This window comes from Oryza brachyantha, chromosome 10 (assembly GCF_000231095.2).
Source record: "Oryza brachyantha chromosome 10, ObraRS2, whole genome shotgun sequence".
NCBI lineage: Eukaryota > Viridiplantae > Streptophyta > Magnoliopsida > Poales > Poaceae > Oryza > Oryza brachyantha.
Window position 1 is genome coordinate 13,229,711 of NC_023172.2, and position 15,249 is coordinate 13,244,959.

At 46.2% G+C, this 15,249-nt stretch overlaps 4 protein-coding genes across 4 annotated transcripts; 3 read left to right on the forward strand and 1 right to left on the reverse strand.

Moving 5' to 3' along the window:
* The first annotated feature begins 321 nt into the window (after positions 1-321).
* LOC102708653 (benzyl alcohol O-benzoyltransferase) lies at positions 322-2,176 on the forward strand. The gene has a single exon (XM_040528239.1). It carries the CDS (start codon positions 423-425, stop codon positions 1,833-1,835), a length of 1,413 nt encoding a protein of 470 aa, XP_040384173.1. The 5' UTR covers positions 322-422; the 3' UTR covers positions 1,836-2,176.
* A 733-nt stretch (positions 2,177-2,909) lies between these two features.
* LOC102708931 (cysteine proteinase inhibitor 8-like) lies at positions 2,910-3,299 on the forward strand. The gene has a single exon (XM_006662427.1). The coding sequence runs from the start codon at positions 2,910-2,912 to the stop codon at positions 3,297-3,299; it is 390 nt and encodes a 129-aa protein (XP_006662490.1).
* Positions 3,300-6,604: 3,305 nt separating this feature from the next.
* LOC102709210 (NAD-dependent malic enzyme 59 kDa isoform, mitochondrial) lies at positions 6,605-11,379 on the forward strand. The gene is made up of 19 exons (XM_006662428.3): positions 6,605-6,845; positions 6,941-7,037; positions 7,147-7,265; positions 7,357-7,524; positions 7,931-8,059; positions 8,227-8,287; positions 8,381-8,484; positions 8,565-8,648; positions 8,757-8,863; positions 8,970-9,075; positions 9,233-9,346; positions 9,481-9,546; positions 10,095-10,167; positions 10,261-10,347; positions 10,430-10,484; positions 10,571-10,642; positions 10,948-11,010; positions 11,107-11,221; positions 11,297-11,379. The coding sequence occupies exons 1-19, from the start codon at positions 6,690-6,692 to the stop codon at positions 11,366-11,368; spliced, it is 1,848 nt and encodes a 615-aa protein (XP_006662491.1). The 5' UTR covers positions 6,605-6,689; the 3' UTR covers positions 11,369-11,379.
* Positions 11,380-11,475: 96 nt separating this feature from the next.
* LOC102709496 (tetraspanin-10) lies at positions 11,476-15,054 on the reverse strand. Its single transcript, XM_006662429.3, has 11 exons — positions 14,748-15,054; positions 14,163-14,275; positions 14,011-14,065; positions 13,870-13,925; positions 13,564-13,611; positions 13,291-13,339; positions 13,098-13,181; positions 12,887-12,954; positions 12,661-12,786; positions 12,148-12,223; positions 11,476-11,994 (listed from the first exon to the last, which is right to left on the reverse strand). The coding sequence occupies exons 1-11, from the start codon at positions 14,796-14,798 to the stop codon at positions 11,911-11,913; spliced, it is 810 nt and encodes a 269-aa protein (XP_006662492.1). The 5' UTR covers positions 14,799-15,054; the 3' UTR covers positions 11,476-11,910.
* Between the last annotated feature and the right edge of the window lie 195 nt (positions 15,055-15,249).

The window sequence follows — 15,249 nt, forward strand, 5'->3', positions numbered from 1 at the left end:
GACGATTTACCTACAAATTTAATGAGGCTTAAGAACATGCAGTGCTGCTAACATTTGTTCCTATCTCACACTAGCATGTTTTATGTAACCGATAAAAAAAAACTCATCGTTGGTGTGCATACTTATTGACTTGACCAGACGCAATTGTTCGCAACTTGCTTAGCAACTGCTCCCTGATCTCTACTTCTCCATAATTAACATTTTTTAAAAAAAATCCTCCATAATTAACTCATCTCACACACACTCACCGAGCTCAGCTTTGCCGCGCTCGCTCGTGTATATATACACCACACCAGTGTCATCTCCCTCTCACCACCTCGCCAAACTTAGCAGCAGCAGCGGCAGCAGCGAGCACACGTGCATTGCCATCGATCTCCTCGCCGGCGAGGCGGCGACGTGTCGTGGCTGATCGGATCGTGCAGATGGCGGGCTCGACGGCGGCGATGAAGTTCACGGTGAGGAGGAAGCCGGCGGAGCTGGTGGCACCGGCGAGGCCGACGCCGAGGGAGCTGAAGAAGCTGTCGGACATCGACGACCAGGACGGGCTGCGGTTCCACATCCCGGTGATACAGTTCTACCGGCGCAGCGCCGCCATGGGCGGGCGCGACCCGGCGGTGGTCGTCCGCGCCGCCGTCGCCAGGGCGCTCGTGCACTACTACCCGTTCGCCGGGAGGCTTCGGGAGCTCGAGGGGCGCAAGCTCGCCGTCGAGTGCACCGGCGAGGGCGTGCTGTTCGTCGAGGCGGACGCTGACGTGAGGCTCGACCACTTCGGCGACGCGCTGCAGCCGCCGTTCCCGTGCCTGGAGGAGCTCGTGTTCGACGTCCCCGGCTCGTCGGCGGTGCTCGGGTCGCCGCTGCTGCTCTTCCAGGTGACGCGGCTGGCGTGCGGCGGGTTCATCCTGGCCGTGAGGCTGCACCACACGATGGCGGACGCGCAGGGGCTCGTGCAGTTCCTCGGCGCGGTGGCCGAGCTGGCCCGCGGCGCGGCGGCGCCGTCGGTGCGGCCGGTGTGGGGCCGGGAGCTGCTCGAGGCGCGGAGCCCGCCGCGCCCCGGGTTCGCGCACCGGGAGTACGACGAGGTGCCGGACACGAAGGGCACCATCATCCCGCTCGACGACATGGCGCACCGCTCCTTCTTCTTCGGGCCCCGCGAGGTCGCCGCTGTGAGGTCACACCTCGCGCCGGGCATCCGGAAGCGCGCCACCACGTTCGAGGTGCTCACCGGCTGCCTGTGGAAGTGCCGCACGGTGGCACTGGCCCCCGACGCCGACGAGGTGATGCGGATGATCTGCATCGTCAACGCGCGCGGCGGCAAGAGCGGCGCCGGCATCCCCGAGGGCTACTACGGCAACGCGTTCGCGTTCCCGGTCGCCGTCGCCACCGCCGGCGACCTGTGCGCCAACCCCGTCAGCTACGCCGTCGAGCTGGTGAAGGCGGCCAAGGGCGAGGTGAACGTGGAGTACATGCGCTCGGTGGCCGACCTCATGGTGCAGCGCGGCCGGCCGCACTTCACCGTGGTGCGCGCCTACCTCGTCTCCGACGTGACCAAGGCCGGCTTCGGCGACCTCGACTTCGGGTGGGGGAAGCCCGCGTACGGCGGCCCGGCGAAGGGCGGCGTCGGCGCCATCCCCGGCGTGGCCAGCTTCCTCATCCCGTTCAAGAACGCCAAGGGGGAGGACGGCATCGTCGTGCCCATGTGCCTGCCTGGTCCCGCCATGGACAAGTTCGTGGAGGAGATGGACAAGCTGACGCGCCCCGCCGTCGACGTCGCAACCACCGCCCCCGCGCCGCGGCAGCACCCCGACATGTTCGCCATGATCAAGTCTGCGCTCTGAATCAGCTGCGCGCACTACGATCGGCAGAATTCACTCTCTGAGCATGTGTGGTGTTTGTGACGAGTTCTGTTCATTTTGTACCCCATGGCTTGTGCAACCAACAGCGTAAAAATATGTACTAGTACCTAAATAATCCGAAAATATTGTAATGTATAATACTACGTACTAGTTATTTTTCTTGGTTACACCAAAAAAGCTTATGCAGCGCCCCCCCCCCCCTCATTCCATGTTATAAAATAGAGTTTTTTTACCATTCTTAAAAAATAATTTAATATACCATATTTTTCAATGTAAAATTTAGTACCCTGATATATGATATACCTTAGAGCAATACTAATAATACAGTCAGCAAGTTGGCTATAAGAATACTTGTAGTTTTCTCTCAGTCCTGTTTATAATTAATACATGACTCATTTGTCTCTTTCATAGAGTTTTTTTGGTTCTGGTGCCAGAGTTGGCTATAAGCTTATAGCTCGTTTCTCCTCTCTCTCCTTCACCTTAACATTTAGCCAGCTTATAGCCTGCTATTATACTTGCTCTTTAAGTACCGAAATTTTGCATTAAAATGTTTAACACCTTAAGGTAATTCTCAAGAATGGTAAAAAAACCAATAAAATATTTTGGTTTTTCATATTTATTAATATTGATACGAATATAGAGAAAGCAAAAAATATCTTACAGAGGTAATATTGTTGACTTGCCATGTTGAAAGAAAAAGTTCAAAATTTACTGGGTAAATTTGATGAAGGGTGAGATGCACTAGCAGTAGCAGTATCTGACCATGGACAGCACAACACATATGCAGAAGAAGCAGTACGAGCAGAAATGCACATCTTTTTTTAACAATTTGATTGATTAATTTGCGTGCCACAAAATGCATGCGTGTGTATCTCTTTCATTAATTCGGGATTGATCTTGAATCATTCAGAGATGAATGCAAAAAATGATCTCAGATTCAAAACTGAAATCTTCTCTTGATTCCTCTCGTCTCACCTCGTTGTTGATACATAAGCACCTGGATTTTAAGAGGAGATTCGTGGCTTGGTCAAGCCGTTGACCCGGAGAGTGCGCGCCATGGCAGCGGCACGCGGCCTTCTCCTTCTTCCTCTCCTCGCCGCCGTCTCGTTCTGCGTGGCCGGAGACGCGGCCGCGCCGTCGCCGGGACGGCGGCTGCTGCAGGCGCCGGGCGGCGGGTGGACGCCTGTGCCGGACGCCGGCGACCCGCGCATCCAGGGGCTAGGGAACTGGGCGGTGAGCAAGCACGACCGGCTCACCGGCGACCGCCTGGTGTTCCAGCAGGTGTCCCGCGCCGAGACCCAGGACGTCGTCGGCGTGGACTACCGCCTCCACGTCAAGGCCGCCGGCGGCGACGCCGGCATCGGCACCGGCACGGCGTTCGTCGCCGTCGTCTGGGAGTCCGGCGACTCCGGCATGCGGAAGCTCATCTCCTTCGACGCGGAGTGAGGGATCGATGCGATTGACCCCCCCCCCCCCCCCCCCATCTCGCGCCGTAGCGCGCGCGCGCGCGCGAGCTGAGAAGAAATCGGCTTGGCGCGAAATAACATCATCTCGACTTTGTTTTTTGCATTGTCATATTTGAATTCGAAACAAAACAAAATTTTTGAAATGATTGATGCTTCTATGCTCAAAATCAGGCCCAACATATCTATCCGAGCATAAAGGTCCAAAATTTTCTACCCAGCCCAATCATAGATTCTAGTCTAGAGGAGAAATGCCAGTAGACGAGGCCTGATATATAAGAGAAAAGTCCACTGGGCTCTTTTTCGTTCATGTCCCCAAACTGAAAAAACGAGCGTAAATTGAGTTCCTCGATGGTTTGGGCGGTGATTTCATTTTAGTGGCATGTTGATCTTACCTTACAGGTCAAGCGGTCATCAATACCTCGCTTCTTTGCTACTACTATGCCTACCCCTGAGATTTGTATCGTCTGCCAATAGTCAGTAATGGCAAGGGATGAATAGTACGGTGCAATTGGATAAATATCAGTCATCCGATGTAAGATGAACAGGTTTGAATTGACTGCTACAGTCACTAGCTGCAGCAAAATAATAATTTTTAATGGGCACAGGAAAAAATGCTACCATAGTATACTATGTATCTACCGTTCTCTACCATTGCACCTTACCATGTACTGTTGTAGTCCTCTGTCATTGCTTACCAATAGCAGAGGATATGAATCCCTACCCTTGACCTTGTCTCGTAGGTCGAGGGCTTGTCCATCGTCCAAGCCTCACAAATAACATGGCCAATTCAAGGGCAAAACACTATAGTGGAGGAGGGCCCCTCCTAGACACTATACCTATATGTCGATATAGAGTGTGGATTAGCACAAATCATCATATAACTATTGTGTCATGCCTTCATCTCTTTGTACCCGCTCTCTCTGACAGCTTAGGAATGAGTTACAACCTACTAATACAAAGATTGTTGAGCCAAGTCGAGCACAAGCTTTCTATCACCATTTTTTATAGAGTCATCAAGCTCGCGCTCTCTTCCCAGATTTTGATAGAGACCAAAACAACACCACCGAACCAAGACGGCTACCTTTTATTATAATTATTGTTGTCTTATTGACATGCGGTTCTGCTATGTTTTTTATTTTTATTTTTCTAGTGTCACACCTTGGGACGAAGACCGTGTCACTACATGTCACATGGACATTACATATGATGAAACCACCACCGTTGAAGGACTCAATTTGCCATGTTTTAATAGTTGAGAGATCCTCTACGTACGCTCGGTAATGGATCTATCTTGTTACATATGAAATTTAAGGATCGAGTCTAAAATATGGTGGACTAAAATATTATAGATTTTTTAGCTGATTTTTTTAAGAATCGTCGTGAAAGATTGCGTGTCTTTGCTAATTACCACCCCTATATATATTTGGTCTTAGAATTGAGAGATCTGAATGAAGTTGGACATATTGCTAGATATTGCTAGAGAGACGTACTCTTTTCCACCTCGATGTTAGTCGGTATGTTTTTAAAACGTTTTATATGAAAATTTTATATACATGAGTTTATCTAAAACATTAAATAAATCTATTTTAACTTTTTAATATTTAATTCTAATCTACCATATCCTAACCATATTTTTTTGTTTTAGTAAGAGTAATGAGCGAATAAAAAGGCTAAAAAGAACGCAACCGTAGAGCGGATCTTTTTTTCCCCGACGTAATCTGAAAGTTGGACCAAACGATCAGAAAAAGCCACGAGTCAGCGAAAAAAAGGGTGGAGGAGCAAAGCGCACGCTGCGATCGAGCTGCGAGGGCCATATATATCTGGCCCGGAATCACAGCCGATTCGGTGCACGGATCGGATGGCTGCTGATGAAAAGCCAAAGCAGCCTCCAAAAATGTGCCGGGCCAGAAGGGGGTTTCGGGCAGGCAGGCAAGCAAAGCAAAGAGCGGCATCTGGTTCGCTCGCTCCCGCAGAGATGCCGTTGATGCTGCTGCGCCATCCGTAGATCGATCGTCTGCGGCTCGGCTCCGATTCTCCGCGTGCAGAGGGGCGGCTTTGCAGCATAAACTCGGCCCGGGTCAAGCTTTGCAGCTGCTGAATAAGACAGTTCTTAAAAAAACATCCCATCCAATTTTTGGACACAGTATTAAACATTGATAAAAATAAAAACTAATTGTATAGTTATAGAGAAAATCGTGAGACGAATACTTTTAGCCTAATTGGTGCATGATTAGCTATAAATGCTATAGTAACTCACATGTGTTAATGATGGATTAATTAGACTCAACAAATTTATCTCGTAGTTTTTTATCAGAATCTATAATTTGTTTTGTAACTAGACCACGTTTAATACTTTAAATGTGTGTCCGTATATTCGATGCGATGTTTTTTTTTTAAAAAAAATTTCAAACTGAATGGGGCCTAATTGACAAACGCAACCACTTGAAAACTAGACTTGAGCAAATAGTCCACCAGTATTTATTCAAGCTGAAAAATACTTGAATCTGTAGTCTTGTGTTTTTGAAAGGGTATACTCATTGACACCATGATAATTTTGTCCATATCAAAATACATTGCAAGGTGGTTTTATAAGAATAAGATACACATGTGTGTTTTTATGTAACTGTGCGCGTGTTTCGAGCGTTTCCATTTATACTATGTTACCATTTTTCTTCATTTTTTTTGCGATAGATAACCCTTAACGGATGATAGGTCTAACTTATATGTCTATATTTTATTAAAAGCTAACTTTACCCTAACCAATTTGCCAAAGGTATAATAGTCACGTAAAATGTGACCAACCCAAATTGTTGGACATAAGTATGATAAATTTTGAGTAAAAATGAGTCTATGTTATACGAGCCAATGAGTTAGAAAAATACAAACTCATCCTATTATGAATCAATGACACGTATGATCTTTCTAACTATAAATGTTTTTACTATAAATGTGACAAGAATCAAACACACGTATAAAACCTAACAAATTTGAATTATGGAATGGAAAGACAATTTGCGAGGATGAACGGCCCGGAATCCGCATATATGCTGCCCGGTCGGTCTCTCTCGGCTGGACCCACCTCCGCGCCTCCACCGGTAGGAGCCGCGTCCGTCTCCCCTCCACCGCGCACAGCTTACCCCCCTCGCCTCACCGCCCATCTCCTCCGCCCCCCCTACAGCCTCCCGCCGTCGCGCCAGCCGGCGGTGTCCTCACCGCGAGTGCCCGCACCGCGCGACCCTTCAAAAATCCCCCAGGACGCCGGGAGCTCCGAGCAACGCGCCACCGCCACCGTCGCCGACCGCGTCGTGCCCGCGCGCCATTGGTGGGGTTGGGAGGACCCAGCGCGAGCTCAGCTGATCTCCGCCCCGCGATGTGGCGTCACGCGGCTCGCCGGTCGTCGGCGCAGATCCAGCGGAGGGCCCTGTCGTCGTCCGCCCCCGCGGCCGCCGCGGGCGCCCCCGTGCCCGGCCCCTGCATCGTCCACAAGCGCGGCACCGACATCCTCCACGACCCATGGTTCAACAAGGTATAACGCCCACGCTCTTCTCCTCCTCCTCCTCCGCGATCGTGTGGTTCAATTTCGGCTCACGGGGGATCCGATTTCGGTTTCTGCCACCGCAGGACACGGCGTTCCCCATGACGGAGCGAGACCGCCTCGGCCTCCGCGGCCTCCTCCCGCCGCGGGTCATGTCGTTCGAGCAGCAGTACGACCGCTTCAGTGAGTGGCTGGCGCTACTCCCCTACGTGCGGCCGAATCCGGCGGCGAGATCACGCGGTCTGCCGCTTTGCTGATGCGATTGATGCGCGCGCTTGTTGTTGTGTTGCAGTAAACTCGTTCAGGTCGCTGGAGCACAACACCCGGGGAGAGCCCGACACCATCGTCGCCCTGGCCAAGTGGAGGATCCTGAACAGGCTGCACGACCGGAACGAGACGCTGTACTACAGAGTGAGCTCTCGCTGTTGCAATACGATGGGATGATTTATGAGCTCGAGGTGTTTTGAGTGTTCGACGTGATGATGTGATCTGTTTTTGCCAGGTCCTAATCGACAATATCAAGGATTTTGCGCCGATAATATACACTCCAACAGTTGGCTTGGTCTGTGAAAACTACAGCGGCTTGTTCAGACGGCCCCGTGGGATGTATTTCAGTGCCAAGGATAAGGGGGAGATGATGTCAATGATTTACAACTGGCCAGCTGAGAAGGTACACTTGATTGTTACAGAAAAACTTCTGTTGTCGCTAATGTTATTGTTAGAGTAGTAGAGGAAGAGATTGATCCAATTTGAGTATTGAGATGTGAAATTAAAACAATTCAACATTTGTTTGCCCGGCTGTAAAATCTTACCTCCATGATCAATGTTCTGCAACCACTAGTGGTTTTCGAGAGCTATACTGCATACTGGATTTATTTTCATACAATGCTAATAGGCAATTGCACAACATTGTATGCTTAAACCAATAGTCAGCATTCATCCGTGTTCTTTTACCACGTTATGCTTGATACTATGTAAACATTTCTACAAACTGTAGAAACTTTGTGCAATATGATTGGTTCTATCTCTGCTTGTGCTGAACTTCTTCATCTGATTGGCCGTGTTGCTTATTTCAGGTTGACATGATTGTTGTGACTGATGGGAGCCGTATTCTAGGTTTAGGTGATCTTGGAGTTCAGGGTATAGGTATACCTATTGGCAAACTTGATGTTTATGTCGCAGCTGCTGGTATCAACCCACAAAAGGTTTGTACTATGCTACTTACTCTCTGGCAGTAAAGGAAATAACTGCAAAGAAATATGTTTCCAAGCATTCTCCCAATAAGATATTAGCAGCCAGAAGCACATGACTATATATGTTATGTATCATTTTCTAACATTTTCACACCACTGGTATGCATCAACGCATCTAGGTTCTTCCAATAATGCTTGATGTGGGAACAAATAATGCAAAGCTTCTTGAAGACAAACTATGTGAGTAAGATAAAATACACAACTTCTGAAACTCTTTCACTGTTGTTGAGTAAATTCTTGTATCATAGCATAATTTACTGAGTACTTCCTTAGATTTAGGACTGAGGCAACCTAGGTTGGAAGGAGCGGAATACTTGTCCGTTGTAGATGAATTCATGGAAGCTGTTCATGCACGTTGGCCAAAAGCAGTTGTACAGGTTTGTGTGCTTCATGGTAATGTTTAAATACCTAACATCCAACCAAATGATGCACCATTACTGAAGTTGTAAAATTACAGTTTGAGGACTTCCAAATGAAGTGGGCCTTTGAAACTCTTCAGAGGTATCGAAACCGATTTTGCATGTTCAATGATGACGTGCAGGTATTTTGCTTGCCTGACTTCCTATTATGTTTATGTTTTTTTATTAGCATCGATTAGTATCCTTCCCAGCTCCATATTATTGTTTGTTGTGCTCGTGCTATTCAATAGGGGACAGCAGGAGTTGCTCTAGCTGGCCTACTTGGAGCTGTGAGAGCACAAGGTCGACCCCTCACGGATTTTCCTAAGCAGAAGATAGTCGTGGTGGGAGCTGGAAGGTATATGATATGCTTGATACACTTGCATAATTTACCAGTTTGTTTCATATAAGTTATTTCTTGTGAAAGTCTATTTCGTCCATTCTAATTCCTCTTTAGAATCCAGTGCTGGGATAGGTGTGCTTAACATGGCTAAGCAGGCGATGCTAAGGATGCCAGGGATAAATAGGAGCGGGGAAGGGCATAATCAGTTCTGGGTTCTGGACAAAGATGTAAGCTATTTTTGCAAGAAAAGAAAAAAGCTTTTCCAATATGTATCTTTTGCCTTACGTGACTTCAATTCAATTTTGGGGCAACTCTTAGAGTCATGTTTTCTATGTGAACAATTGGTTGGCTTCTTATTTGCCACTGTTATGCTGCACTCTGCAGGGCCTTATTACCAAATCTAGAAAGGACCTGGATCCTGCAGTTGCTCGCTTTGCCAGAGGTTTTGGTCCTGACGAGGTCCAAGATCTGCATGAGGGGGCTAGTCTTGTTGAAGTGGTATGAAAATAATTCTAGGATCATTTTTTTCTCAGCTGCTGGAGCCAAAATAGTTTATTAATTATTAGAATAGTAAGTTTTCCAGTGCTTCTGTGCTTGCGCCTGTACTAATTCAGCTTTATACTGATCACCAGGTCAAGAAAGTGAAGCCTCATGTGCTTTTAGGGCTTTCTGGAGTTGGGGGCATATTTAATGAGGAGGTAAGAATCAACAATCCCTAACATGTTAATCTCATTATTTTACAAAAGAGTTGAAGAATGCCCTTCCTTATATTAACCAACCATGTCTTAAGAATTCTCAGACCAGCGACCTTTTAATGCAGTATATAATCCATTTCAAAAAAATTGTGGCTGTCTTGACACCAAAACATGTAGAAGAATTTCACATACCGATAATCTTTATACATTCAATATAGCAACGCACCCTTGTAAGTCTGATACTAGTGGTTGGTAGCATCCTTGAGTCTCTGACCTTATAAAGGTTACATTTATGATTTATGGGCCATTCTGTGCTTTTTAGTTTGCTTCACCCTGATTCGTGGGCCATGGACACAGCACTACAGCAGCATCAAATTTGTCCTGTTAGGTTTCAAAATTTATCTCCTTTACAAATTTAATAATAGAGATGGCTTATTTCAAAGTGCTAAATTAGTATCTAAGTTGTCATATTCATATGCTATAGCATATTCATATGTTACTCTTATCAATTTCAACTGTGGAGTTTTAACTACAACTTTGTACCTCTGCAGGTTCTCAAGGCTATGAAAGAATCTGATTCCCCTCGTCCTGCAATTTTTGCGATGTCCAATCCAACAACTAAAGGTTCCTCACCTCCATCAACACCCCCCCCCCCTAATATTTTCATTAGTATACCCAAACATAAATGTCTGATATTTATCCGTTTCTGTATTACAGCTGAATGTACTCCTGAAGATGTATTCAAATATGTTGGAGAAAATGCAGTATTTGCCAGTGGAAGCCCTTTCAGTAATGTTATTTTAGGTGTGTCTGGTTTAATATTCTTTGTATCATTTTCGCTGGCACTTTTTCCGAATACCACTTATTTTAAAATGTGGTTTCCCAGGCAATGGTAGAAAAGGATACGCTAATCAAGCAAACAATATGTATCTGTTTCCTGGGTATGACAATCTTCTAGTTTGCCTTGACAAGCCCATTTGTTTTCTTTTTTGTGCGTTTTGCTAATGGAAATTTGTGTAAAATTCAGGATCGGTTTAGGAGCTCTTCTTTCAGGCGCTCGGCATATTTCAGATGGCATGCTCCAAGCAGCAGCTGAGTGGTAAGTTTCTGTTGTTTTATCATATCATATTTGTGCCTGTTGCCTGGTCTTAGCTCCTTTTTCTTAAGATCTCAACTGCATCAACAAGTGCTAATGAATAGCGTCCAACATTTTGGACAAGTGTCCTAAAAAGCCTGCACGCTTCAGCCAGAGCGTTTCACAAAGTGGCGTTTTTAGCACCTTAAATGACACGTTTTCTAAATGGCACATTTTCTGTTTTTAATGTATGTTGGATGTCTTTTGTGATTTGTTCCTCTGTCGGATAAAACCGAGCCATGCATCTAATCTAATGATTTCTGATGCAGCCTTGCGTCATACATCACAGACGATGAAATTCGGAAAGGAATCCTCTTTCCATCAGTGTCAAAGTTAGCCCTCCATCCAACCCGTGCAATTGCAGACTGATCGATACAACGATCCAACTATTCCACTGCTTCTAATCAACACACCACCATGTATTGCAGTATCAGGCATATCACCGCACGTGTCGGCGCAGCAGTCGTCCGTGCCGCCGTTTTCGAAGATCTGGCCGAGGGGCGCTGCGACGTAGATGCAGGGGACCTCAAGGACATGACTGAGGTACTATCGCATACAGAATTTCACATTCCTGTTTGATGTTCTAAAATGTGTGTTTTTTCAAACCTGTGTCGACAGTCGGATACAGTGGACTATGTGGCTCGGAAGATGTGGTATCCCATTTACAGCCCCCTTGTGAACGACAAGTGAAGTTCGGGGAAGTGAACAATCTCACGTTGCACGACGAAACAGACGTAACACCAGAATAACTCAAGTCACATATTTGTTGGGACTCTTTTTTGGCCGTTTTGATTTAGTTGCTCTACTGGACGGTAATTCAGCAGATATTGACGACCACTCTATGGCTATGTTATTACGCCATTTGTTGTTTTGACACGTTCCTTCATCAAACATTGCTCAATTTCAAGATTAGTTGAGCTATATAAATTTAAGGCTCATGATTTAGTACTTCCTAATAAATTTTTAGATATTGGCCTATCATTGAAATTTCCATTCATCCATTGTTAAACCCAATACGCTTCATTTATCTGAAGTGAGATGGCATTCTTTCTCATAAAATGTTCACAAGTTGATTGCGACAAAGAACATCACCATCATCCCACACCCAAAAAGAAAGCCCCTGCATTCCATTTCATCAACAAACTTGACTGAACAATGTCACTACAAGGGATAGCAAAGCTCAACTCTCTTGCTATGGCATTCGATGACTGACTGACTGCTTCCTCAGGCAATTATGCGTGCCATCTTGTAGGAACCTTGGAGTCGTTCTCTCCTGCGTTTCGGCGCGCACAGCACGCAACGAAGTAGACGAAGGACTATAGCCGCAAACAACAAATGAAAAGAATTGTGTCAAAGTAAATTTGGAGGAAAATTGTTTTTTTTTCTTTTTTAAATTTTTTTTGCCGGCCATCCTTTCTTTTTTAAAAAATCATTATATTCTGCAAGTTTAGATGCCATTGCTTGCTTACCAAGATGACGAACAAGATCACGTTGAAGATGGCGACCACCCTCCACTCTGCCTTCATGTACTGAGCAACCCCAGCTCTAGAATTCAAACAAATCCATATAAGCATTGGCTTTTTCAAAATGGCTTGATGTTTCCAAGCTAGGAAATCCGCACCCAAGGAGCTTAGGTGGTGTTTAGTTGCCAAATTTTTTTAGCAAAAACATTACATCGAACGTTTGACCGGATGTCGGAAGAGGTTTTCGAACACGAATGAAAAAACGAATTTCACGGCTAGCCTAGAAACCGCGAGACGAATCTTTTGAGCCTAATTAATCCGTCATTAGCACATGTTGGGTACTGTAGCACTTATGTCTAATCATGGACTAATTAGGCTCAAAAGATTCGTCTTAAGATTTCTTCCATAACTGTGTAATTAGTTTTTTTGGTTTATATATGTTTAATGCTTTATTTAGATGTCTAAAAATTCGATGTGATGTTTTTGGAAAATTTTTTTAGGAACTAAACGAGGCCTTACTTGCAAGAATCACAATCATAGCATAGAACAGAGCGCCCGTTTTTGTACAGTTTGCAGTCCACATTCGTGCTGACCGGATGGTAGCTCAAATCGAAGTAGGAAGCGTTTACAGCTGGGTACCCGCACCTGACAAATGTTTAGAGAAATTTGGTAAAATATGTCAAACTCCTGATGGTGATGAACAGTTGCAAGTTTGCAATAGATTGTGAAACGTTCTGCTACGTACTCTGCCGGTGGACGGCAGCAACCAGACTCCATGGGAGTAAGATCTGCAAGCTTGTATTGTTTCAGAGTCTGCAGGGAGTTGAAGAGTAAAGGTAAGATTACTACACCAGAAATCGATGGAAACGGAGAAATTTTCAACTAGTTGTTAAGTACATCGGATGTAAGAAGACATGAGGAGTTCTTTTCAGAAAGATGTGAGGAAGAGGATGAACCTTGTATCTTCTTGACAAACCATTGCAATCATCTGACTTCACAAGGCAACTTTTCAGTCGAGTCCATTTTTCGGTGTCATTGAGCTGGGTATCAAAAAGTAAGCAAAAGATTTATGTGCCATGAAACATAGAATGTAGCACTGCATGCTATATTTAAGTAACAAAATTTTCCAGAGACAAAAATAGGGCATGCCTGTTTGATAAACCAAGAGCTATAATCCTGCAAACGATACTCTTTATATCTGCATAGACATGAGAAATGAATAATGACTTGTCTGGTGACATAGTGTTTTTGACACTACCAACTTGCTTGCACTAAACAGTAGACAGGTAAGATTCTTGTGTCGTGCTAGTATTTTAAGTGCTATATTTATTTAAGACAGGATATTATTGTAAGTGCTACTAACAGTTACAAACAGGCTGGATTAGTATCCATTATGGCATTATCAAAAAAACAGTCACATACCTCACCCCAGGGACAGAATGGCCAGTTCCGGTATTTGTAATGATAAACCTGCAACAGTACATCCAAATGTCCTTTTTAGACAAAGAGTACATACCAATCTAGGATTATAAAAATGCAAGTACTAGAAGAAGCTACGAAGGCCGTTGATAATTAATCACTAAACGGTGCACTACAATTCAATTCTATCACCTAATTGATGTGCAAAAAAGCAAACTTTAAATTAAAAAATAAAAAGGTACTCCATGATTGCAACCAGGTCACCGAATGAAAAAGGCCTTGTGCCTCCAAGGAATGAACTGAACTTACGCAAGCACTGTGAACACCATGATTGCCACCAAAACCACGAACAGCATTATTAGATACTAAATACCCACATGTCAAGGTAACAACAACTAACTCCAAAAGTACCAAAAAAAAAGTCTCATGCCACAAAGGACTGAAGGATACTGTCCAAAGCAAGCAAGTAATTTTCTTCCAGGCACCAAGAAACCCCACGAGAGATCTGCAGCATCATTCAACACTGAACCGGGTTAAGGTGGCGCAAATCACCATGATTCACCAGATGAACACCATGGGAGCACACTTCGGTTCTTACATACATGAGGAAAATTACTCCTCCAAGGCCCATCACAGGCACCGTCAAGGTCCGTCTGCACTCGTCATTGTGGGTGCTCATCCAGAAGCCGAACCCCACCACCAGCAGCGCTAGTATCTGCCAACCAGGAGAGAATTTAAGATAGTCATAAAATGCATTGAGGTGGAAGAGACAATTTTTAATTCCTCATGGTCCGGCATTCAACTCTGTGGAGCCTGGATATGTATTAACATTAAACTGGAACTGAGAGTTATCTAAAAGAAGTGAAGAAGAAGAGCCAAGAAATTCAGAGCAAATGTGAATGCAAGAAAGCAATAAAAGAGGATGCAATGTAACACAAATTGTGCTGCATTACACTAAACATGCTGAATTTAGTGCCAAGAAAAGCTGAGTATTGGGCGGAATGGGTGAAACAATCAACCGAGTACTTAGCAAGCAGCCGCCACCACCAGCCCAGAGAGGGAAAGTATCAAGAAACCATGAAGCAGCTCAGAACAGCAAGCAGCTAGCGGAGGGGGGCATCGAGGGAAAAGCGGGAAAAGAACAAGGGAAGGGGGCGGGGGGAGAGACGAGAGGTGGTAAGACTGACCATGGTGAAGAAGTTGATCCACCTGATGACGAACGCGCTTGTGCTGCCCATCCTCCTCAACAATGGCAGCGCCGCCGCCGCGCACGCACGCGCTCACCGGATCCTGGACGGGACGAGCCGGAGCCGAGGCGAGATCTGCGCAGCGGGCCGGGCCAGCCACCGGAGTGCCACCTGCCTCGCGCGAGCGTGGTTGGCTTGGCGTCGAGTGTGGCTGGCTCGATTCGCGGAGAGAAGACGACGGGCGGCGGTGGCGGCCGCGGTTAAAAGCGGCGTTGCGGGGGCGCGTGGCTGAGGATGACGCGTGGGCTGGCTCGTGGTGCCGGCTCGTGGGCTGGCGGTGGCGGCGAGCGAGCGTGACTGCGTTGTGGTTTGAATGGTGGCCGCGGTTTCTGCGGTGGCGACTTGCCAATGTTGCCGAAATAACGAACAAACGACAGCCTAGACCATCCACGGTGTGTTCCGTTCGTTTGGATTGCTAAAAATTTTTACCAAAAGAGTCGGG

Bases quoted from the DNA above. Each gene is read 5' to 3' on its own strand.
- LOC102709496 (XM_006662429.3), bottom strand. From the start codon at position 14,798: ATGGGCAGCACAAGCGCGTTCGTCATCAGGTGGATCAACTTCTTCACC. The intron at 14,066-14,162 runs GTATGTAAGAAC...ATGATGCTGCAG, and splicing joins GGAGGAGTAATTTTCCTCAT to ATCTCTCGTGGGGTTTCTTG. The intron at 13,340-13,563 runs GTATGTGACTGT...ATGTCTATGCAG, and splicing joins CATTCTGTCCCTGGGGTGAG to ATATAAAGAGTATCGTTTGC.
- LOC102708653 (XM_040528239.1), top strand. From the start codon at position 423: ATGGCGGGCTCGACGGCGGCGATGAAGTTCACGGTGAGGAGGAAGCCG.
- LOC102708931 (XM_006662427.1), top strand. From the start codon at position 2,910: ATGGCAGCGGCACGCGGCCTTCTCCTTCTTCCTCTCCTCGCCGCCGTC.
- LOC102709210 (XM_006662428.3), top strand. From the start codon at position 6,690: ATGTGGCGTCACGCGGCTCGCCGGTCGTCGGCGCAGATCCAGCGGAGG. The intron at 7,038-7,146 runs GTGAGTGGCTGG...GTTGTGTTGCAG, and splicing joins GCAGCAGTACGACCGCTTCA to TAAACTCGTTCAGGTCGCTG. The intron at 8,864-8,969 runs GTATATGATATG...TTTAGAATCCAG, and splicing joins GTCGTGGTGGGAGCTGGAAG to TGCTGGGATAGGTGTGCTTA.